Here is a 25,191-nt window from a genome sequence, read left to right on the forward strand (position 1 = left end):
GAGCTTTCTATCACCTATAAAAACTAGCAAAATAAAATTTGGATTATCACATGTATAAAAACCACATGCATGCAAACACTTCTGTCAAAAATTAATACTTTGAATAAATATTTTGAGCCATAATCTGCTCAGAGAGTTCAAAAATGACTAGCCTGATACAATTCGTAGAGCCCCTACTATCCTACAGAGTATTCATGTCATTAGTCATCTGTTTTCATCGTAATTTAGTCTTGAGGAAAAAATTACCAAGATTTTCATTACCTGAAAGCTTTTTTTTTTCTCCAATCTTATAAAAAACCTATGTGAGTAGGTCTGCCTTGAGCTCCTCTTTTTCAGAACTGGGACACAGGTGATGTTTCCACAGCTGACCTAGTCTATTTTATGTCATTGGTCATGCGTTTTGGTCACTGAGAATCACAAACTATGGCATCACTCATTCAGAAACAACAAGGAACACCGATAATGTACACAGACAAGCCTGCACTGCACAGTGTAAGCCCATGTGTCTTCTAGGGCTTGTGAATCTATGTTCTCACACCTGCTTTCAAAACAAGCTGAAAAAAAGGTGACCCATCATTAGCAATTCCGCAAGACTTTTGATCAAGAGCCCAACCTACCTGACTTGGAGGTGACACACTCGCTGCTCAGAGGTGCTTAGGACTCCCAGAACGGTTTTTAACAATGAACTAATCAATGGTCTTCATTCATCAGGACACAACTGTATAGGTGAAAGGTGACAAAATAGTACAACTTGGATTAATTTGCTGTTCAAAAGAGGTAAAAAGCCACGTACTTTATGTACCAGGGAGAAAAGGAGGAGAAGGAAAAGCAGTTACAGCTTTGTAGGTACAGGTAGCCCAGGTAATTGGGTTTGTTCCCTCTTCAAGTGACTCTGCTACACTTCCTCCTCCAACATCAGTACAGAAGATGCATCTAGGAGCCAAAACCACAGATAGTGTCAGTCACTCTAGCTCTTTTGAGGCAGTGAGGCGATATCCACTTATACTGAATGGGGACCTGCCCAACTGCTAATTATTAGTATCTATCGCATACCTCATAACTGCATTAAATCGCCTGCTTTTTTTCCCCACGTGCAAGATGCACCACAGACTGGAGCCAAGAGACTTGCACACCAGTATCGTACCTTAACACCAAGCTTGGAAGCATCCCACTCATTTTCTTTCATCCTCCTCTAACTGACATTTTCTAAAAACTTAGAGGAGATTGCAATCAGGAGGTCTATGATGATAATTAGTGTTGGCATAGGTACTTCCACTTTTATTCTTGTCTACTGATACAGGCAGGTTCTTCCACCCCAATCAAGAATACTTAAGATCATAAGTGAAAAGTGTTAATATTAGTTTACTCTTCAAATATCATACAGGAGTCAAATTCTAGCACCAGTCAAACCAGGCCTGAATCAGCACAAGCTTCATGATCTTGACCAGTCCTGACAGTATTAAGTGAGTGCTGAAAGGACTTTGGTATTTAGCCTTATCTCTTGGATCATGAGGAGCAAACTTCTTCCAAAGATCACATCCACAGCCTTTGGAAGTGAAGCCAAGAAGCTCCACCTGCCAGCCCTGCCTGCATACCTCACCTCACAGCTGAGTCGTTCTCAAGCAGTGGTAAGCACTGCAGCTCGGTTACTCCCATTTCATAGATGGAGGAAGACAAAAAAAAATCAATCAATCACTTAAATCAACACAAGAAATCTCTGATGAAGCAGGCTTAGCCTACTTGCCAGTCCAGCAAGCACAATACCCTTTGCACACCTTCGAAAGAGAAGGTGCATCACGGTAAGATAACTGGCCCCCCCGTACATCCCAAGTGCACTGAGAGGCCCTACCATAAAGGAGCGTGCTCCTTTACGGACCACTTGAGCTGCAAAGGAAACCTATCCCTCAGCAGTCGGGCGTGATTAAGGAGAGGCCCCTACACAAAGCAGCAGGGGAAAAATATCAGGCTGTTTGCTTGCTCAAAGGGCAATCTAAAAGGCACCTTTTCTCAGTGGATGAAGACTTAGTGCCCCATGCATACTCAGAGTAAATGAGAGTCCTGTTAAAAACCCAAGTGTGCAGCTTTCGCAGGGCTGGGGTTACCTTTCACAGTGTGCTGCTCTCTTCTAAAGCTGTTGCGCAAGAGTTGTATGTTTAACATTTCTAACCAGCCAAAATTGCTCTTTATATTTGATCAGGAATAATTTTTTTTTTACCTTTGAACCTATTGCAACGCAGGTTCAAAGGTTACTTGGGTGCAGTGTTGCCTGTTTATTAAAGCCACACACAGATGATTTGGGGCTTAGTCCTGCCGCAGGAGCTGGGGAAGCACCAACCCAACGCCCACTTGGAGTTGCAAAGCAGCGAAGGCAGCAAGCTGTACCAGCCCCTCCACCCTCCTCCAGTGCTGAAGGAAGGTAAGAAAATCTCTCCTGATCAGAGCTTTGTTTCCCAAGTACTAGAGTTCCTGCTCCTGCAGAGAAGTACCGCACGTGGGATAATAGCCTTAACTTGCTGCAATGCCAAGATCCGATGCACTCTCCTCATCACACTGGGTGCTGCTAAAGGCAACAGCTGTGTAATTGGGTGCGTGTTATTAAAAAAGCAAGTCTGGGCTCAGGGGTTATATTCAGAGAAATCACTGCCTGAGTGAAAGCAACCACCTGAACACTCCCTGTTGCTATAGACTGGCTGGAACTGGAAACCTGACTACCGTCCAGGCTGAAACCATTTGTTAGTTACATCTGTTTAAAGATACAGTGCACAGAGTACCAGTGCCAGGCTCCCATTCAGACTCATGTTTAAACAGAGTTCCAGAAATAGAAGAATTATTTGGTTCCACAGCATTGCAGGCAGGTTTTGAAATCTTGTCATAAAAAATTTGTTATATGCTAGATCATTTATACATACATGCTTATTGGCAACATTTACTACAATAGGACCTTAATCCCTAAACTAAGAACACAGAGGCGGGCTATAATGTCTTTTTTAGTGTTTTAAAAGCACATATCTTAGAGTATGGCACACCAGACTGCTGTCATCACCTTGGTACAACTGCTTGGTGTAGCCATAGAGATGGAGCCTTCTCCAAGCCCTTGCCTGTGTACAGAGCTGCAGCTGTAACAAAGGAGAGGATAGTGGAGACAAAGATTGACCAGAAATACAGCTGCAAGTAAGAGAACTGGCAAAAAGCATGCTTCTCTTCCAAGTCCTAAGCCCATTGTTGTGTCCATACTACCTTCTCTGAGGAACCCACTTATGCTCTGAGAAGATTATTTATGTCCCTGTGCAGTTATTCTGCTTTACAAAAGCCAGACGCCTGCCCTTGAAAAGTACAGCATAGCAATAAAGAATGATTATTTTCATAGCATTATGAAAACAGACTGGAATTCAAAACACCTTCAAGCAAAGTGAGCCCACGGAGTCACAAAATTTAGATCCAAGTCTTGAAGTGACAATAGAGAAAACTGTACACTGAGCTAATGCTTCCCCGTCATTGATTTACATCCTCTGATATTTGCTATAGGTAGATGGACTATTTTGGCATCTTTGGATAGCAAAAGCTCGTGTTGTACCACGACCTTAAGGTTTATTACAAAAGCTCAACTTATCCATCCTCTGTGCAAACCTTTTGTGACAGTGACAACAGAAAGGAAACAACTTGAACTCTCTATACACATACTCTACCTGCTGCTCCTCTTAGTTTGCTAATGGGTATGAAAGATGCAGGCGTACATTTCATATACATGTACCAAAAGAAGCACAGGTTGAGATATTCATGACTCTGCTTTATTTTTTGAGAGAATTACTAGTGACAAATGGATTCGTGCCTCTCATAAAAATCTGGAATTTATTCAGATCATTTGAGGCAATATAACAAATTAAAAGCCTCAACATTTGCATGTCACTTCTTATGCATACTGGGGAACATCAGCTGTATTCTAATTTATGAGCATGACACAGAGCCAATCATTAAGGAGAAGCTATCCTCCCCAAGGTTTTTCTATGTGCATCCCTTAATCCAATTTATGTTTGAGCTGTGAAACCCACTGAGGCCGGGCAATGCAGTGTAACCTTACCAGCTCAGGGACCTCCACATCACACACCGGGCTTCTGGCAGGCCGGGTAGGACGGTGCTGCAGGCATGTTCTCTCACACCCGCAGCCAAAGTTAACGCGTCTGAGATACACAGTATTGCTACCCAGCAGCTGATCAGAGGCAGGGCAAATTCATTGCTTTTTCTGTCCTTCCTGGAAAAATAACAGCCTGAGGCCAGGTGATGATGGAGCTGGCTGGGCCTGGGAGCTTGGCCTTCTTTCCCTCCTCTCTAAGAGGCATTACCTTTCTCTAAGCATAAGTGCACCATAACTGGCACTACTAAAACTGAAGCTCACAGATTCACTTAAATGCCACAGGAACAGGTCTGGGTAGGCAAAGCCAAAGGCAGAGGAGTTTCATGCAGAACAAGCTGTTTCTTTTTCATCTTCATGTAAAGCTTAGAGCAAAATCAGTGAATTAAGCTTCAGCTTCCCTAAAAGTATATCTGCATTGCTAAATAATGTCATGATTACAGTGACAAGTTAGCTTTACCTGAAGAATATAAAAACATAACTGCAGTTAGCAGACGCTATGTGTTTTAGCAAGCCAAGGTCCAGGACAGGTTGTATTCTGGATGCAAGTACATGCTATGTTATTCCATCCCAGCTATAGTTAGCCTGGCTAAGCAGATTATTCTGAAATCACACAGCATAGAAAAACTTTCAGACAGGCAAACTGTTAAGTGGGAAAAAAATTCCAAGGTCTGAGGTCAAGGCACTAAAGAAAAGAGACAGATGAAGCTACTGTCTTCCCACCCCTCCAACCCTGCTGCAGAATTCCAGTTATATTAGACAAGCATTGGAGAGAAAAAGGGAAATTGCAGCAGCTATAAACTTTTAAACAAAGAAATGCAACCATAAAACCATAAGAAAAATCTGTGTCATAGCAGGAAAGAAAACTGAAATTTGAAACGTGATTCACTGTTACCGTGGACAAATAATTGCACGTGCATAAGTCTATACCACAGCAGAAAGAACTGGGTAGCTTTGGGGGGAAAAAAAAACAACAAAAAAACCACCAAAACCGACCAAAAACAAATAAACCAAAACCAGCAGCAGAAATGGGGATCCAGCCCACCTGCACGTATGTTACAGCAGTATATGAGAAATGCTGTATTCAAGACTTTTCGTCAGTATTACAGGCCACAAAGCTATGCTTTGCTTAATATGCACACAGCAACAGAGAGAAAAATGCTGTTATTGAGAATATAGCTTTATACACAGAGAAAATAATAGCAAATAGATTATAAATTCTAAATAAAATTTCAAAAGGTTTTGGTCTACTTTTCACCTAGCTCTTCAGAAACATGTAAACTTCAAGCTCTTTTCATCAACAAAGAAAAAACTCAACAACTTCCTTCATATTTTTTTCTAAGCACTTCAGTTCCCCCATACAAGGTCCTCCCATTTACAAGCTCCCTTCCCAGTATGCTTTTCTGCTTGCTGATTTATTTAAACCGGGTAGAGGGAACTAGCTGTAGTTTTTAACATAAGTGTTACCTAATTGGTATTGGTTTGCTACTGTGCTGGTGAGGCTCCCTTTTACTTAAGGAAGAGAGGTTGGCTCCCCACCCCATCGTCAGAATGGTAGGTGTTTTTGATGACTGGTTCTCATCTCTGTATTTGGGCTGAAATATCTTCAGTATAAGTAATGAAGTTTTACTTTTGTTTTATTGCTTTATTATATTAAGCTAATGGGCTTGCTTGTTGTCACTCACGTGGGCTTTACTAAAACCTACATGCAAGTGTAGCGATTAGCTGCAGGTCTCTAGATAAAGAGTTTGTCAAGACCCTGCTAGGAAATACCTGGTAGCATGCTATCAGTTAGATGTTAACCTTAGGCTGAGTTAAGTTCAGATATAGGTTTGCTCTTTGCTCTTCATAATGTAAGTGCTATAATAATATGTAGTGATAAAAGACATTAGTATCTAGAAGTTTTTAGTGCTACTTTTTCTCTGTAAAGTGCTTAATGATGATATTCTAGTTTTCTTAGGAGTTCTATGTGAATTTTCAAGTTGAGCTTTAGTTCTAGCTCTAAAACATGCTTGTTGTATGTCTAGAGATAATTTCCTGTTAATATAATGCTTATTGTATGTATGTTTTGCAGGAATGTGATCCTGCATTATCTAACAGGATAAACAGTAACAGAACCCATTACCCTGACTATTTTTTAAATTTTTCAAAACTTCAAAGGGCTAGTTGACCCTGTTTTATTTCTGAGTAGGTAGTTTTCAAGAAAAAATGATACAAAAAATATATGAAAGCTTGGCTTTTCAATTTATCTGACAAAACTAGTTTTAGTACTAAGCAGTGTCATGGTATCATTGTCCTCCTGATGGAGGGTCAGTAATATCAGACATAATAAAATTCTTTACAAAAAATGGCCTTCCTATTTAAGCGTACTGAAAGCCTGAGTTCAATAGGTTTCATAAGCAAACCCAGAAATAGCCTGCAACATGTAGTCTGAAACCACAGAGCGCTATACTTCCTGAAAGTGACTCACTGAGGCCTCCTTCTTTCCCACCCCTAGCAGAGTGCTTCTCAGCCAAGATCAAAGGGTACTTGAACTGTTTGGCTCTGACTTTTGTAAGAGGTACTGTGAAAGCAAAGCCTAAGTAAAGTGTATCTTAGGCTTAATGCAAGTTACTGTGGATTTTGCTATGTGGTTTTTACATGGGTCTGTTCAGCAGTCATTGCAGAGCTTTTGCACTTTAGCTTCTCTTTGGATGCTAAAAGTTAGATGTTCCTAAACCCTACAGAACACAAGACTTCTCCTTGCTGCAGCTGGAGGAAGATGGAATATAATGCTTCCAAGGAGTAAGAACTGGCATAGTGGCTCACGTCTGCAGGACACCAGGCAAAAGCTGCACTGTGTAAGCAAATGTAGAAAGCTGAGCTACTAGTGGTTAGCTAGCTAGTGACCCCAGTGTAGTTGGTTGTACTCTACTCTTCCTGCTAGGAAAAAGTCAATGTTACCTTACTAATGCTGATAAACAAGTTATCACAATCACCTCAAAAGCATATGCAAACTGTTTCTTAGGCGAACTTGAGTGAAAGAATATAATTCTAGAGAATATCCTCCCAGGCAGTACATGACCATTGCTTTTGAAACGGTGCAAGTATCAGAGGTTGCTTTGCTGTCTATAAAGAACTACTGTGATGGAGATGATACTGATATCTTTCTTCATACTTAGGTCCTTGCAGGCACAAAGCTCAGTCACTTCCCAGTGGAGAGAATCTCCTGACTTGGAGAGATTAGAGAATAACTGTTTCATTCCTTCTAGCTAATGAAGGAATTGCTGGGGTGGGGGGGCGCAGTACAGTAGAAATGAGAACACGTACTCCTGAACCCAAGGCTGTAAATGTAATCTCTTCTGATAAAAACTAAGCCTTTGCACTCCGAAGCTTAGTGCATCTTATCCCTGACCATTGATCAGGGCAGACAACCTAAGTACACTTTAACTGTCTAGCATCTTATTGCACAAGAGGACTAACAGGTGGTTCGAGACATCCTGTGTGTTTCATATCTTTCTGGTCACTGGGAGCTGAACCCTTCAAAACTTGGGCATTTCAAGCACTCTACCCCTGCCCCTCACATGCTTAAGACAGTGGCCTGTGCTCAGCCTTGCCCTGCTATGGAAGCTGGTGTCTGTCAAAAATGCCCTCGCTTTGTCTCATGCTGCACTGAGTTGAGTTTTCACTCAGTTGATACAGATCAAGTATTATGTACGCATAGGGCATTTGGATTTGTGGGTTATAGTTGCTCCACAGAACAGATCTAGAGTAGAGCTGTTCTCTTCCCATGGACAGAAAACTCTGTCAAGTGCAGACTAGTATCCTCTCTGCTGGCTCTTCTCCTTCGAGGGCAGCAGGATTAAGTGGCTTTTGGAGGATACCAGAGATCATTAACTAGCAGTGACTTTGATTTGACAAGTAGTTACAGGAAAAGCTCTAGGCATGGGAAACAACTGTTCTAATGCTGGGAATTAAGACAAATTTGCTGACAGTCTCTTGCTACAGCTTGAATGACATACCCTATGTACTTTGATAGGCGTCACTAAAGCCTATCTGAGGAAACACAGTTGGAAAGTAAAAGCAAAACACTGTCACTATTTTATTCATAAAGGGAATTGAAAGCAGTCTTTCAGATATTAAAAGCATTCTTTTCTGTATTGCAAACAAGATCTAGGTATCTGTGTTTTTTTGACAAAACACCAATTTCTGTAACTTTAAAGGATGTTGGGTTTGACTCTCACATGCATAGTCTCTGCTGTGAGCAGGCTAATGAAGACAGTTACTAAAAAAAAAAAACCAAACCTAGAAGCAAATAAGCATACAGTGTTTCCCGGGCTTTAGAGATAAACTTGTCAACAGGTCTTTCTTTAAATTAAAAATCCATTTGGCTTATAATTGAAAATCATCCTTGACTAGCTATAGGGGTGCTGGTTAGGTTACACTGGGATGAGGCTACTGTCTGGTTTCTCTTTCTCTCTATGCAAGAGAATTGTGGAATCAGTTCAGAATCTGAAGGCAAAAGCTTTGCTGCATTTAATAATCTTCAGGCTTTTTTCAACTTGATCAGGTGTTCTGTCTGGACTTTGATGAGTTCTCTGCTCCAGGCATCATTATCAGTCCTCCTAGATGTCTTGGCTCAAACTGCCTTGCATGTGAGTCAGTGAGGAGATGAGAACAGCCTGACGGAAAGATTGTCAGTGACTTCCCTACTGCTGCATGGAGCATTTGGGGTTAGTGGATTCTCTGATCCTTACCACAAAAAGGTCAGACAAGTGTCCTCTCTTAATTTTCTGACAAATAAGTCCATATAACAGACAGTAGCTATTTGTGACAACTGCACTGATCTGTCTGATTAGGCAGTGTTAATGCTAAGCAGTGTTAATAAGTTATAGCAGAGGACGTAGTGCTATAGACATGATCCTCAGTTCTGTTTATTACCACTAGTATGATAATGTAAAGGCAACCAATACTTCCTCGTTTCTAGGAAATTGTCTTAAAATTACTATTAAAATGAGCACATGAGAGCACACTTCAGCCATTAAAACTGGTACAGCTGTACAGGCATGTGGTCTCTTCAGTTGCCTGCATACAGCTCTATTCTCTTACTGATGATTGAAAAATTTCTTGTCCAGGGAAGTGTCGTCTGAAATGCACTGAGCGCAAACTCCTTTTGGCCCATCTGGGGATAGAAAAAGACTGGAAAACAGCCCAAGCTGATTGCTCTTAATCAAAATTCAGGAGGGCTGGGTACTCTGAGCATCCCTGTATAAAGACATGACAATAGATGTGCCAAGGTCTAGTTTTGCCAACTTCTAACAAGTTAAGCTTCCAACCCACAAATGATGCAAATGTGATTTGCTCTGTCAGTTGGATCTAGTAGTGGGCTCTGAGTTAAAGGAATAAAGTTTGTATATGCAACTCCTCTTCATGTTGGAGAGTGGAGATGCTCTACCAAGCTGCCTCGGTGCTCATGCTATAAAAAAAAGTGACTTGCTCATGTTAACAGAAGAGGAAGTGGCTGACTCACACCATAAAACAGATACTGTTTAATCACCTACAGAAAGCCGTTTACTAACTGCTCCAGTAACAGGTTACAAGGCCACATGTATAAATCATGAAAAGCAGCTGACTGCCAAACTCACTTTATTAATAACCTTCAGTTTTCCAAAGAGAGCAGTGCTAGAACCTAAACTGCTAAGGGGCTTTGCCCTGAATGTAAACTTGAGCAACAGACCTGGTTTTAGAGGATTTTTTTCTCCAGGCTCAGTTGATAAAGGCCCAAAGGAAGTATGCGGAGATGGGTGATATCCTGTGCCACAGAAAGAGCAGGTTTCTGCTTCCTACGTTTGATATGCCCAGTGACTGGAAATGCCAGTCAGTGCAGAGTGCCAAGGGCAGTTCCTGCCTTGCTTGCTGTAGCACAATGCTGTTTGGACTCTAAATACATGAAACCAAGGTCAGGCTTTGAAGGGCACATTGTAACTAAAGCTTAGAGTAGAAGAGAGGTTAGGGAGTTGGTACTTTTCAGATATGTAGGTGAGATGCTTTTGGCAGCTTAGACTTGATGACAAGCATCTGAGGTGCCCTTTCTTATCCAGATGCTGAGTGGGCAAAGCATGCCTTCTCTTACCAGAGAACACATTAGGATTGCTGATTAACACAGCCACCGGAACCTGAAATCTACAAAACCATACACCGGATACGGGTGATCTAACTCTGGTCAGCATGGGCTCAGAGACCCAAATTCTGACTTAGGGGCCTGGCTGAATTTACTAACTGTTCAGAAAATACCTTCAACTTTCTTGGAATTATAGTTAAAGGGTAACTGGAGCCCATTGCTCCAGAATGCCTGGTACTCTTCTTGTACAGGCATTTAGTTGCTAGCTGACATACTATCTACTGACCAAGTTCCCTTGATTCTGTGTGAAGGAATTTGAAAGGGTGTGGTTATTCATCTTGCAAAGCGTGATGTGTCACGTCCTGCATAGCTATTTAGATACTAGCAAAGATATCTGAGTTGATTCAGACAAAAAGCAGTCACCTGTGCTAGATTTGTCTTGGCTATTCAATCTTAAAGATACCAGAACATTTTAGAGATTAAAGTACTTGTTTCTAAGGGAGGAGGCTGAGGTAGATGTCTCTCTGTCTCTTAAAGAAATCCTGCATTCTCAGTTTTCACTTCTGTGCCCTTGAAGGAAGTGACTCTGGAGGATGCGAGCAGCAGAACTGCTTCTGTATTTCCCAGCTAGACTTCCATTGCATACATTGAATTCCAGGTCGTCACCTCCTAGTGGAAAGTAACTTTCACAGTTTTGACTTGTGCCGTATCTCACACTGAACACATTTTCACTATATGAAATACTTGTCCAGCATAAACCCTGCTTTCCAGCTGATCATAAAGATACTGCTTGCCCTGCAGACTTTCATATGTAGGTGTAACAAGCATGTAATTTAGTAATACCCCTACTATTTTAGCAATACCCCCTCCTATTGGACAGCTATAGTATTGAGGAGTTTTCTTACTTCCACTACTCACATCACTGAACCGTAGGCATTTTTTCGTTATATGTAATTTGGGAAATTATATACTGGCTTTCCCCAGGCAGATTTTCGCTCTTGAATAAAAAGAATTGACATCTGTTCCTTGTCTGACTCCATCAGGCTTCAGCTTTTTGTGGAAGTTTATGCAGCATGGATTAAGATTTATGGGGACAGGTGACTTGAGATCTCTTAAGAGTCTTAAAGCATTGCATAAGTGTGCTTCATTATTGTACCAGGACTCTTTAGGGGCAAACTGCTGAAATGATTTGTAGTATTGCTTAATAAACTACTTAAGTAACCATGGCTTATAGGTAGACAGTGCTTCTAACTCATGTCTACTAAACCTGTTTGTTTCAGCTTCAACTCTGGCTCCACTGATCCAGCACGATGATGTGGATACTTCAAGTCTTGTTCTCACCGCTCCCAACACCAGCATTGATTAGTCTTATTGTATTTGGAGCTGGCATCTTCCTGTGGGTGATAAGCAGACCAAAACCTGTTTTGTCTCCTGTTGACTTGAACAAGCAGTCAATAGGAATTGAGGTAATACTTACTCTGCTTGCAGGCATGGACTATTTATGAGTTTAATCTGAATATTGATCCATTCTGACTCTGGCTATCAGTGCGAACTCTCCTGTCTGATATACACAGTCTTCTATCCCAGGTGTACAACTCAACAATATGGTGTGGAGAAGGGATGTCTTAAGATACTAAGAGTAAAAAACAGCAGTTCTTGCCAACAGGATTAGGTGGGATTTTTACCAGATGGCCTTGGCTGTCACTTTTTTTTCTGTATTTTAAATGCTTTGCATCAGCTTTGAGGCTGGAGCTAGACATCATGTAACTAGGCAAGTGGTAGCACTCAATCTTAGCAAGGTCCTTCCAATAACCTGTAATCGAATATTAATCTAGGCCATCTATAAAATTCCTCTGCATATGATTGATGACTGAGTAGATCAAAATCAGGAGGGAAAATAAGACTTCCCTAACAACGCAATGCTACTGAAATGTTTTAAAGGGGACTGCTGGGAGAATGGCTGAGGAACAAATGACATTGTGTCTGTTCTGCACTGTTTCATAACTGTGCTCTGTTCCTAGGGAGGAGCCAGAAGAGGTGCACTCTTGACAGATAATAACCTGCTTTCTTATTACTTCGACGATGGTAAAACCTTGTATGAAGTTTTCCAGAGAGGACTGCATGTTTCTGGTAAGCTTTGCATCTTCTAGCTAGTACTTGCCTATCAGAAGTAAATAAAATTATTCCAAGCTCGTTTGCCTTGCCTCTTGTCTGTGGTAATAGTTCAGGCTAGCAAAAGCTTTGCTAGCCTTCTGTGGGGTGGGGTGGAGCGACAAGGGATGGTATTCCCCACCCCCACCCCTCCACCCCCCACCCCCCTGTGATTTAGGAGTAGTCTTAGTTGGCAGACTGGGCAGGAACAAACATCAGAACATAAGATGGTAGAGTTCCGTAAAGAGTCAGCAGATACTAAGCATCAGAGGCAGCTGCGGGGAAACACCTCTGCCTTGTCTTATGATGTGGGTTTTAGTGTAGAATTACTGCCTGCTTACAACAGGTATGAAGTTGTGCACAGGTGTCTTCAGGGGTTCTATGCATGGAAATACTTGATAACTTGCAAGCTGTTTCAATCTCATGTGGGTTGTGAAATGGGAAAATATCACCAGATAAAGCCAACAGTCTTGGTTTGGGCAGAGCGCTTAACTATGGACACTGTGCACTTCCACACTCCATGCAGTTAGCTAGATGTCTGAAAATATCTTCTACTTAGTGTTGCATAGAAGTACTATGCAACTTCAGTACCGAGCTTTACAACTGCTTTTCTGAACTCTTCCATTAGGAAATGGCAGCTGTTTAGGCTACAGAAAACCCAACCAACCTTATCAGTGGCTGACATATAAACAGGTGAGTATTGTACATGACAGATTATTTAATTTGGGATACTGTCTTGTAACACTAAAGTGGGGGAAATCTCTCTTACAGGTTTTGGACAGAGCTCAATACCTGGGATCAGGGCTTCTGCAAAAAGGATGCAAACCATCATCAAGCCAGTTTATCGGCATTTTTGCTCAGAATAGGCCAGAGGTAAGTAACAAATAGTATATTCTTTCCTAGAATGTTCTGACACCATAGGGAGAGAAGAGGGTCTGTATTTAAATAGCTTGAGGCCACATGAGGAATAATCACAACTGGCTTTTCTCTTCCCAGTTCCCTTGTTACTGACTGAGCACGTACCATGCCAGGCATGTAATACAATGATCTTGAACCCTCACTACTCTGAGAATCTCACAGACATGCTCCTTACACAACCCCCACTGTTAATGTGTGCATGGCCTAGTCAAACTGTATGAAATGTGTAGGTAATCCTGTCTTGTGAGCTGCTAGTTTTCCTTAGCAGTACTGTTGTCTCTCTTCAGTGGATCATTTCGGAGTATGCCTGCTACACTTACTCAATGGTTGCTGTTCCACTCTATGACACCCTGGGGGCAGAGGCCATTGTATATATTGTTAACAGAGGTAAATATTGACTTCCACTATTTCATATTGATTTCTCTAAGAAGCTTTGTTTTGAGAAGGCTGAAGTTCAAGGGAATTTAATGCAAAATTCAGAGTAGCTTTAACCTTACTGCTTTTACACTTTTATAGATAGTTTCTGTAAATGAAGCTGCTTTGCAGGTGACATAGTTCAATGCGTAGAAGCCAGTGGGCTTCCTGTGTCTCCTAGTCTTCAGTGCAAGTCCACTGAAGACCTGTTAGATCCTGTGGACCATCCTGCAAACAGAGTGCTCAACTATTTGCTATTTGAGGTTTTGCAATCTTGAACTCCCACACTGCCAAACAATCAGACAATGCAGACAGGCTTGCACGCAAATTAAGACTAGATGTGCGTCTCTGATTTAAAGTTGTAGGATGTAAAAAGTGGAGGTGGGAGGGGTAAAGATATGCCTAAATCTGTTTAATCTATCTAGTTAGGGCCTGTTCTTCTACAGAAGCAACAACTAGCATGCCATTACGGAAGAAACTGGTGAGGAAGCCTGAATAAATATTCAAACTTTCTTCCCCCAGTCTTAGGGGAGATATGGGGGGAAAAAAATCCACTGCTGTCACAACAATCTGGGATCCAACCCATAAACAGGAATTGCCAAGCAAGACCACTTCAACAGCTACGCTGGTGAACCCTGCAAACAGGTCTTGCCTTGGGACTACACAGCTGTGACTTAGTAGGCTAACGGGGAACCATCATGTTCAGGCAAATCCAATTCCTCTGCTGACTTAATGGGAAATGCATTTGTAATTGCATAAAACTCTTGCACATGTAGGGAAGCTGAAGCACTAACTCAAGAATTTTAGCTACCTCTTTCAAACAGGTCTAAGTTTCTTTAGATTTAAGGAAGGTGGCTAAACCTAAACAATCACTGAGGACAATTCTGAGCTTTTATGGCAATACCGAAAGTTTAAATGCCTATCTTGACTGAGACTGAAGATACTTGTCTTCAGTTCCTCAGCGTTTGCCCTCACTTTGTATATTTACAATCTCGTTTGCCCCATCAGTTGGCCATGGTAGGAGGAACCTTCTTAGCACTGTAAGCCAGCCACCGAATCCATATGAACACTTGCAAATCGCTTTAGAATGAACCAATGCTATGTTCTAAATGTATGTGCTACTGAGCTGCCACTCATGAGCCTCTCGTCTTCTAAACTAATTTCTGAAACGTAATTTCTTTTCTATAGCTGACATAAACATAGTGATCTGTGACAAGCCCGAGAAGGCACAGGTCTTGCTTGAGAACTGTGAGCAAGAAAAGACCCCGTGTCTGAAGACTGTAATTCTCATGGATCTCTTTGATGAAGAGCTCAAGAACAGAGCAGCTAAAGTGGGAGTTGAAATTCTAGCACTGCAGGAGGTTGAGGTAGGTGACTAAAGGCTTCTGCTTGATCTTTCAGAGCTAGACACCTGGACCTTCTCTGGCAACAATGACACCTTAATGTAAGCATTATCCAGTTGTAACACCTGTACCTGAGATCGTGATAAGCACTAATTTTAAATAATATATTTAGCCAAATGGACTTGCAGAGTTCAAAGTGTTGACTAAAGTTGTGTCCATGTGTTGTGGACAGTCAGTATGCATTAAAATGAAGACTTCCTTAGCTTAATTCATGGTGCAGTTGTAACAGGATTTATCAGGCTTCTAAGGTGGCAGTTGAGTCTAACTGAAAACTGTAAGTGCAAATTACTGGCTGCTTTGACATCCCAATACTAGGCTTAATCATCCAGATATGATGCATAAATGTAAAGTATAAGAGATGTGGCCTACATCAAATAAAATTAAGTATCTCCACTCAGGACTTCCAAATTCCTTAAGTAGTTCTGATCACTTTCTACACACTCAGATTCATGCTTCCCACAACCCTAGGAGTCAGCTTTTCCAAGCTGTGTGTATTAAATTCAGGAAGACCAACGTCTCTTTCTGAATAAGACAGAGTATCAAAAGGCAAAGTAAAAACAAGTGTTGAATCTGAAATGCAATTACCTATTCATCTACTGTTGTTGCATGTCTTCTGTTGCTATTGTTAAGCTGTGTTTTCTCTCTAACACAGGAGCTGGGAAGAAACAACATCAGAGAACCAGTTGTAAGTATCTCTGTGGAACAGTTGTAAATTTGCAAAACTAGTCTCTGAAAAGACATCTTGCCATGCTGCTAGTAGAGAAGGCTGGCAGGATTACTTTTGTATCGTGTCTTGCTGTTTCCAACCAGAAATCCTGGTTCATCCCACTTTAGGAAGTGTATGTAAATACTGATGAACCACATAATCCTTACTCTAACCTTATGTGGCTTTTTCCCTCTAGCCTCCTAAGCCTGAAGATCTTTGCATTGTGTGTTTTACCAGTGGAACCACAGGTAAGAGAATATATAGTGATGCTTCCCATTAAAACTACATGTCAAGTACAGTAAGACAAAGCTTCTTAGAGCTGGGGGGAAGAATACCCAAATTCATGTTGTCTTATCCTATGAAAAATACAGTCTGTATTCTGATCCACAGGAGCTAGAGAATCACCTTGTTTCAGCATTCTCTATGCTACTCTTAATTAAACTGCTGTTTCAGTAGACATTTCCTTTATATAATATCCATAGCTGAAAGTGCTCAAGACGAGGCATATTTATGATCTCTTAAGACAATGCATGCTATGACTGAGCCTAATACCAAGATAGTTCAAACTGAGCCAAACGAGACATGGGAAAATGGCAGCAGAAGCAGTCAGAGCCACAGCTGACTTTGCTTGATCTCTCCAAAGGTAACCCTAAAGGAGCCATGCTGACACATCAAAATGTTGTTGCAAATGCTGCTGCCTTCCTTAGAAGCACAGAGGTAAGCTACTGCTAATGGTGATCTCTAGGCTACGTCACTCAGTCATGAAACTAGCTTTAATGTGGGCATTTTCTGCAAATCATTAACTCCCAGCAACTTCATGCTTTCCTAAGTGCCCACATTTCAATGGGACAATAGTATTTCAATAAACTTGGTTTAACCTTGAACAAGAACTTCTACACAGAAGTTATTCTAGAATGAGTCAGTTCTAAATGCCAAGAGTACTAAACTACCCTATTTCAAGGCTTGACAAAACTAATCTTGATCTAGTATGGCTGAGTTAGAACTGCAAATTGTTAAGAGATGATGGATGAGCCCGAGTTGCTTCAGTCATTTGAAGTGTCTATTTTAAAGTACTCAAATTGATCCAAACTTTATTCACTTTCTACTTAAAAGTAACTCAGGCAGGCATAAGAGTGCTAACTTACTTCTATTCTTTCCCCTCCAGAACGCAGTTGAGTGTACAAGTTCAGATATCACCATATCCTACCTTCCCTTGGCTCACATGTTTGAAAGGGTTGTACAGGTATGCAGACTGTGTGCATGCTACTAAACTTCTGTAGATGATCTTGGATATACTAACTAGTTCAGACAGTAACGTGTTAGAAACCATACCTAAATGGTTAAGACCACCTACCTGAAATAAAACCTTTGAACTGACTAAATAACGCCTAGTTACTTCTCCAAGATTTGGCTACTATCTTCATTAGGTGAAGCTTTGTTCTTCAGTCCAGCCTGACTGAGTCTTTGATTTACTAAGAAATCAGCAAGGGAAATTAACAGCATCAAGGCTTTAGTCGAACACAGTGAAAGCTAATACATGAAGAGGAAGCAGTTTAAGACCAGTGGATTTAGTACTCAGAGGTAAATGGTGGTATATTCTCCACTGTTTATTCTGCTGGGCTGTGTCATCCTGCCTGCTTCCTAAGCTGAAGTTCCAGTCTTTCAATTAATGGACTTCCTTCAGCATGTTGTATAAGTAATAAGCTCCCTACAGGGAACATTAGCAACTTCGTGGCAGGATCTAACTCTTCTAAGTGTAATGGTTTCCTGAACACTCTCTTAACCTCAATTCCCAACCCAGTATTTAAAAGAGAATGTGTCTTGTTCTAGTCCTCATCAATCTGTTAAATTCTTCTGTTGTCTTGTATTTACATTTCTAGGTATCTCAAAAGATATCAAAATAGAACAGCTGTTAAAAATGTGGTGAAGCTCATAATTAATTTTATTCAACCATAACATGTAACTGTTTTGTGGTGCTTGTGGACTACAAATCAGTCACATGCCAGAACTTAATCAATGCATCTGAGTTTCTGTAAATCAAATTATAGTGAAAGGTATGACAGCCTTCTGTATTTCCTCAAAACCTATTCACACAAGAACTTCCCTACCACTGGGTACTGGAAATCATGCTGCTTTCCATACACAAATAATTATGGCTAATGAAGCTAAGAATATCCTTGACTAAGCTTAGTCTGGTCAATTTTTAGACTGTGGTCTACAGCTGTGGAGCAAAGGTAGGCTTCTTCCAAGGAGACATCAAGTTGCTAACAGATGACATGAAAACCTTGAAGCCAACGTTATTTCCAGTTGTACCAAGACTGCTCAATAGAATATATGACAAGGTATGTGAACAATTTTTAGCTAAATTTTCTTTGTGTTTATATGTCTAACCATGTACACAAGTTTAAATTAATATTGAACGCATCATAACATCACCACTAGTTAATTAGTCCTTAGCAGAAAGAATTCTTTAAAATCCTTTCTCAGGAGGTGGAAAGAGTCCTGGGACCTAGAGTATAAGAACAGTGTATCCAGTCACGACTGGGCTAAGTCTGTTGTTGTTCAGAGACAAAAAGTTTGCTTACTTTTGGAATGCAGATGAAGCAAGTGCAAAGCCAGACCCCTACCCCTCAAAGCTATGGCTGAACTATGTCAGCAGTAACACAAATTACTACTGCCCCTTGGTTCATCTCCTAGACCATGGCAGTAGTGAAGACAGACCCTAGAACATCAAAGTAAGATATGGTGCCTCCTAATAAAGCAAGAACTGGAGGTAAAAGAACTGAGATAAACCCAAGAGTCACCAATACTTTTCCTTGCAGATACAAAGTGGTGCAAAGAGCCCCTTGAAACGTTGCCTGTTAAACCTTGCTGTGATTATGAAGATGTCTGAAATAAAACAGGGCATAATTAGAAATGACAGCATTTGGGATCAGCTAATCTTCAAAAAAGTTCAGGTAAATTATTAAGCTCAGGTAAGTTATAAAATGAGCAATGTAGTATTGGAGGATCTTACGGCTTCTAATTCTCTTGTAGGAAACCATGGGTGGAAGAGTGCGTATAATGGTAACAGGCGCAGCCCCTATATCTCCCTCTGTCCTGACATTTCTTAGAGCAGCATTGGGCTGTCAGGTAAGCGGAGATTTTTCTTAAAGTAAGACCTGTTTGATTATGCCCAAATAAATGACCAATGATACAGCTGTGGTCCAGCCCAGCTTGTTCCTGGGGAGATTGCTGTCAGCCTTCAGTATTTACAGGCTGCTAGATCCAAGGTAACTGTAACAGGAATAAAATTCTGCAGGGCTGTCTTCAAAATACACTACCAAAAAACTGTCCTGTAGGCTCTGGGAAGAGCAACAGAGCAGCACTCAGAGTCAGGCAGCTGCCTCTGAGCTTTGTGGCTTATCCTGACAGTCAATGAGCTTCCCATGTAGTGCATTTGAGAACAGAGGTCAGAGAATGAGGTGACCAAAGCAAGGTTTGGATAGGTGACCTTGAAGAACATTTGGTTACACCAATAGGACCAAGAAGTCTTAAAGGCTAAGATTGTCTTGGCTTCCTTCCTAAGAAGACTTGAGCCCTGGCATAGTTGAAACTGAGCTCTTTCACACCAAGGCCTTGATGTTCAAAGAATATTCATCCTTTCTCACACAGATTTTTGAAGCTTATGGCCAGACTGAATGCTCAGCTGGGTGCACTTTCTCAATGCCTGGAGACTGGACAACAGGTATGGTAGCTGAGACTTGGAAACTCTCACAGCTGTCAAGAGAAAGTGGCACTCAAGCTTAGGTGCTCTACTGCTTTTAGTTCAATGGAAGTTAAATCGTGGGTACTTAACCTCAAAGTGAATCTTGGTAGCAACAGTCATGGGTATGCTTAATAGGTATGAAAATTCTTGACTGAAGTAGGTGAGGATCTCTTGTGTAAAGTGACGTAGGTCAGCTTAGACCCTGTCCCAGTGTACAGGAAAGGAGTGTCTGTACAGAGCTGAACAAACTGGACAAGGACTTCCCAAATGCCTTTAAGAAACTAGCTTTAGCTCCCAAATGACTTGTTTTACTCAAAGAATTATGACTAAAATATCAGACATGATACTTGACTATTTTCCTGAAGGATTACCTGACCTTGAAGATTTAGCTTTCATTTTAGAAATTATGTTTTTCATGTTGGGTATTCTAAATTCAAGCTCAAGTCACTATCTTTGAGAACACAATAACTGCAGAGCATAATGAGGATGAAATGCAAATGAGTACCAGGGTCTATGAGGGAATTCTGCGGAGACAAGTGTGGTACATGGTTGGTGTGGTTGATTATGCCAATAAATGGCTCTAAGCATTCAGACCTGGCTGCTACTTATCCTGCATTAACTGTCTGAAAATAGCATTACAATAACTTTCTTGAGCATTTGGTGTCAGACTCCTTTAAACAATACTGGTTCTTTATAAAACAGTGCACAAAGAGCCATTTAGTATCTACTATCACTGAAGTCTTGTATGTAGGAGGCATCTGAGTTTTTCTACCTCACTTCAAGACCTAGTCTTTCTTGCTTTAGATCAAATAGGGCCAACTGCTAGCAGAATCCCCAAAACATAACTGTCCTCGTGTTGTTTTTTGTTTTGGTTTGGTTGTTTTTTCTTAGGCCATGTTGGAGCCCCTCTGGCTTGTAATATCATAAAACTAGATGATGTGGAAGAAATGAACTACTTCTCTTCTAACAATGAAGGCGAGGTAGGTACCATCTCCTGTGTGTGTTAGGAAATACTGAAACATAAGACTTGGTGACTAACAATGTTCTGTGCTTCCTATAGGTCTGCATTAAAGGACCAAATGTGTTCAAGGGTTATCTGAAAGACCCTGAGAAGACCGCAGAAGCAATTGATAAAGATGGCTGGCTCCACACTGGAGACATAGGGAAATGGTTGCCAGTGAGTAATTGCTTAATAGAAACCATCCCTTGGATGTGAATTCCTGGCTACTTTACAGTGATCTGAAAAGCTGGAGAAGTGAATTCTAGGATAAAAGCCTTACACGGTGTTTTGTTATCATTCACCAAGTAACTCCAGGCAAAACTCCAAAGACCAATTGGCTTACAAGATCTCAAATAACAACTGCTAGGCCAGTAGTTAAGACTGTCACCTCCAAAATGAAGAACAACAAGATGTCTTGGTTTCTGTCAGAGGAGAATAAGGGTGCTGTCTAATCATGTCCTGAGCTAACTGGAGAAATGAGACAAAGTACCCCTTCTCTCTGTAGAAAGCAAAGACCAGTTCCATTGCCTTTCACAGAACAAAAACAAACTCGTTACCTTCTGCTTCTTGCTTCTGTAAGGCAGATACTTGAGACTAATGGCCTCTGTCTTTAATTTCTAGAATGGAACACTGAAGATCATTGATAGGAAGAAGAATATATTTAAACTTGCACAAGGAGAATACATTGCTCCAGAGAAGATAGAAAATGTCTATGTCAGAAGTGCTCCTGTAGCCCAGGTCTTTGTCCATGGGGAAAGCCTGAGGGTAAGTGATGCTAGGAGTGAGCATCCTGCAAGATTCCTCCCACAATGAGTTCTGGAAGATCATGGCACAAACGTATGCATATACAAGAGTCCTTGAACAAGATCTGTTCCCAGGACTGCCATGTTTATATAAATATCCTTTCAGACGTTTTAGGCTGTTTATAGCCTTCCCTGTTGACACCAAAGAAAGAGATCTTGGAATGAAGTTGCAAGTTGGGTAAAGGTTAATCGCATACTTGTATGGGATTTGTTTATCAGGCCAGTTTCCCCATTCCTTTGGCACAGAGGTGTCACCTATGCTTGCAGAGGCCAGTCTTCCATCTGTAAGCCAGCCAAAAGTAATTGTTGGAGTGTTTAGCACACATAATGGACAAACTGCCCTCTGAACTGCTGTCAGAACTCAGATAAGTGACTTGAAAGTCCTCGTAGCTACCTCCAAAATTCTGGAAACAGATGGTGATGCAGATGTGGCTCAGTATAGAGGTAGTGTTCACAATCAAGTTCATACAGACAACCAAAGTTATTTCAGATGCCTTATCTTGGTCTAAACATGTCTACTTCCACTTGTTTTCAGTCTTTTCTAATAGGTATAGTGGTTCCTGATCCTGAGACGCTTCCACAATTTGCAGCAAAACTGGGAGTAAAAGGTTCCTATGAAGACCTGTGCAAAAATCCAGTGAGTCACTTTACCTTTTTAGTGGGTTATAGGTAGAATTTAATTCTAAAGTCCTTGCATTCCTTTGACTTAATTTTTACCCACCTTTTTTGTAAATTTAACTGCCTAAATGCTCAGAGAATCATGCAAGCCACCTTAACATAAAAACTGGAACTAAGTATAGATGTTCTCTTGATGTTTCAAGGACTACCACTGCTTCTTTTCCAATGAAAAGACAGACACGACCTTGTAGTGGCCTTTATATGAGAAATCTTGAATGCTGAAATATGTACATGTATTTTTGCCAACCTCAGTTTTCACTGACTGGGCAATGGGTACGGTCCTGAGTTACAATTACAAAATGGCAGCTTTACCCACCCTGTTCCTGCTGTTTCTTCTAGGCAGTGAAGAAAGCTATTTTAGAAGACATGGTCAAACTGGGGAAAGAGGGTGGTCTTAAATCCTTTGAACAAGTGAGTATTTCCAAATCCTGCTTGTCACAAGCACCTGTATTGCTAATGCAATGGCTGGGAAGTCTGCATTCCTGTACTGACTGTGCTAGGATGGGACCTAAGACAGCTGCCCAGGATAAGAGATTGAAGTAGGCAGTGAAACATTGCCTGCCTCTTGACCAGGAGACAACTAACTGGACAGGGCAACAGTAACAATTGTCAAGTGATGGACTGGAGGTTCACCATAGGCTGCAGGCGCTGTACTGTAGTTCAAGCATATCCTCTTGCCGTGTCAGCCAAAAGGAGTTCGACTTGCATCAAAAACCAGTTTAGTCACTGGAGCTCCTGAGACTAAGTGAGTTCTTGCACTGACCCTAAGGAAGCTGGGAAGAACTGATGTTTGTCCTCTAAACAATTATGCAAGAGCCTTATGTGCTAAATTATTCTCTTTTAATAGGTTAAAGACCTGTACATCCACACAGAGATGTTCTCTGTAGAAAATGGACTCTTGACACCAACACTGAAGGCAAAGCGAGCAGAGCTTGTTAAAGTCTTCCAGAAGGAGATTGAGGCCCTCTATTCAAGTGTTCAGGAATAAGTGGCTAATTTAAACTGGATGGAGTATCTAAACTAATCTGTGACACTACATGACCTATGGAGAACACACACGAGTGGAGGGGAGCAAGAACTCAAATATATTGTTTCTGTATCCTGGGAGAAATTACTTTCAGATGAAGATGTCTATAGTATAACTGGCAACTGGTAGCGTTCAAATCTTGCAGGACTAAGCACCAGCTGTCTGGCCAAAGCCAGAACTTTCATCTTCCTCGGACTGTGAATGAAGCACAAAAACACTCAAGAGCCTCAACCTTTACAAGGCATCTGTATGCACTTCTCACTGTCAAAAGCAAATCCTGGTTTCTGGCTCCAACTATGAACTCCATTGCTACCTTTTGTGGATTGATCTGCAGACTGAACTCCTTCATGCAGTTACATGTTTTGGGTGTGGGGGAGATAGTTCAAAACCAAGCGCAGGAAAATAACACTTCTGTTCCTACTCAGGGTGCTATAAGCTGTGACTGCTTGAGTTGAGACAATGTGAATTGGAGCTTAACATCTATTCAGCAATTACAGAAGGGAACTTCCTGGTCCTACCCCTGGACCACACAGTATAGGTTGTTTTTGATGAAAATGAGTAGTCTGGCATCAACTGATTAACCAAGTGCATGTGTCTAAAGCAACCATAGTTTATACTCTAGTAAGGGAAGCACTGGATCGGTTTTGCACGTGTTCTGAAATGCAATGACCGCTATAAAGCCTCTACACTTAAGAATATGAGCCTGATAAGTGGAAAACTTTAGCTGTCATTCCTAAGGATACAGGATGCAATAAATCGTAACTGCACAATCAAACTAAAGCCTGTGTGAGTGACTTCTTTCTCTGCTGCAACCTGTCAGCTGCAAGGTTTACTGCTGCCTGGTTATAAATAGCTGCAGCTAGAACACAACTGCTACAGAAAGTAACTTGTTTCCAAAATTGTCACTGCTCAGCCACAGCTCAAGCCATGAGGTAATAAGAGTACCAGACCAGATATTGCTCCTCTACTCCACTTTCTTGTTCTTGTAATAAGGTGGTATGTGTCAAAATCTTAATAAGTATTGCATAAATTCATTCTTCCAGCTCAGTCCATCATATGAAATAAGTCATCAGATACCATTCTCTAGGGCTAAAGCTGCTTCTGTAGAAAACTATTTAGGCAAGATGAATACTGTCTCTACCTGTACAAACGTCTTCAGTCAGTGTATGCTGCCTCTGCTGACAGTTCCTCCCTGCCCCTGTAGCGGTCTGCTGTATCAGTCCAAAAGGCAAGCCAGTGCTAACAAGGATGTAACATGGGGGAGGAACACATGAAGCTTTCCTACGCTAATTCTCCTTGTCCACCAGATTCTTACAGCTAGTGACTGCTCCTCTCTGTATTTAATGTTCTTGGTCAGATATCTCAAAATGAAAGCAACCAGTAGGTTTGTTGGTCAGGAAAGACCTGGTTGCTGTGAGGCATCTCTAGCTTTGACTAGTAAAAATTACTGACCCAATTCTGTTTCTAGTCTAGGCCCAAAGACCTCAACATTTTCCGGTAACTCGTGTCACTTATTATGCTTGTCATAATGTGAGGCTATAAAAGCTTCTAAGACTCCGAAAGTGCATGTAACAATGCTGCTCATCATTCCTATGCTTCCTTAAAGCAATGTGACTTAAAAGTGACTGGTGGCTTCATCTTTTCCCCCAGGTGAGACTGGGGAGAAAACAATGGAACCAGAGGCAGTAAGAAACATATACTGAAACTGGTTTTGGGTTCTGATGAGCAATTCAGTGGGGAACAGTAAACCTAGTGCAACTGACATCGGTATAAATTTGAGGCTGAATCCTGTGATGTCCCCAGCTACAGTGCCTGGAAAGTATTTTATTTTATCAACAAGTGAAACTTCCCTACAGAGATCTGCTTGGATGTTGAAGCCCAGCGCTCGATGGTGGGCCCTTCAACTAGCAGTGTTCAGACACCAAGCACAGGCCTTCATTCAGCTTAAACAGATCTCTTATTTGTGAACTGAGTAGAGAATGCCTACTTTTCTGTGCCACATCTTGGAAAGTAGTAACTTCGTACAGGTCACTTTCTAATACAGTAGACATGCTTTCTCTTTTGGAAGTGGAAACAACTCAGTCTCTGAACTTGGTTTGTTCTTAATGGCAATT

At 41.3% G+C, this 25,191-nt stretch overlaps 1 protein-coding gene across 2 annotated transcripts; it reads left to right on the plus strand.

Annotated features, from left to right (window-relative positions):
• Window positions 1–2,284: 2,284 nt before the first annotated feature.
• Window positions 2,285–23,857, plus strand: ACSL5 (acyl-CoA synthetase long chain family member 5). 2 transcript variants are annotated; one of them, XM_064464153.1, is made up of 22 exons: window positions 2,285–2,416; window positions 6,856–6,969; window positions 11,510–11,695; window positions 12,251–12,359; window positions 13,009–13,073; window positions 13,152–13,253; window positions 13,586–13,685; window positions 14,901–15,079; window positions 15,768–15,800; window positions 16,018–16,069; window positions 16,465–16,538; window positions 16,987–17,064; window positions 18,029–18,163; window positions 18,644–18,778; window positions 18,858–18,953; window positions 19,476–19,548; window positions 20,461–20,549; window positions 20,630–20,746; window positions 21,191–21,334; window positions 21,908–22,009; window positions 22,390–22,461; window positions 22,898–23,857. In XM_064464153.1, exons 3-22 carry the CDS (start codon window positions 11,540–11,542, stop codon window positions 23,036–23,038), a joined length of 2,052 nt encoding a protein of 683 aa, XP_064320223.1. In that variant the 5' UTR covers window positions 2,285–2,416; window positions 6,856–6,969; window positions 11,510–11,539; the 3' UTR covers window positions 23,039–23,857. The 2 variants fall into 2 exon arrangements, with proteins under 2 accessions (XP_064320223.1, XP_064320222.1); XM_064464152.1 differs by lacking the exon at window positions 6,856–6,969.
• The last annotated feature ends 1,334 nt before the right edge of the window (window positions 23,858–25,191 follow it).

The sequence above is a fragment of the Phalacrocorax carbo genome, chromosome 12 (genome assembly GCF_963921805.1).
Source record: "Phalacrocorax carbo chromosome 12, bPhaCar2.1, whole genome shotgun sequence".
NCBI classification, from domain to species: domain Eukaryota; kingdom Metazoa; phylum Chordata; class Aves; order Suliformes; family Phalacrocoracidae; genus Phalacrocorax; species Phalacrocorax carbo.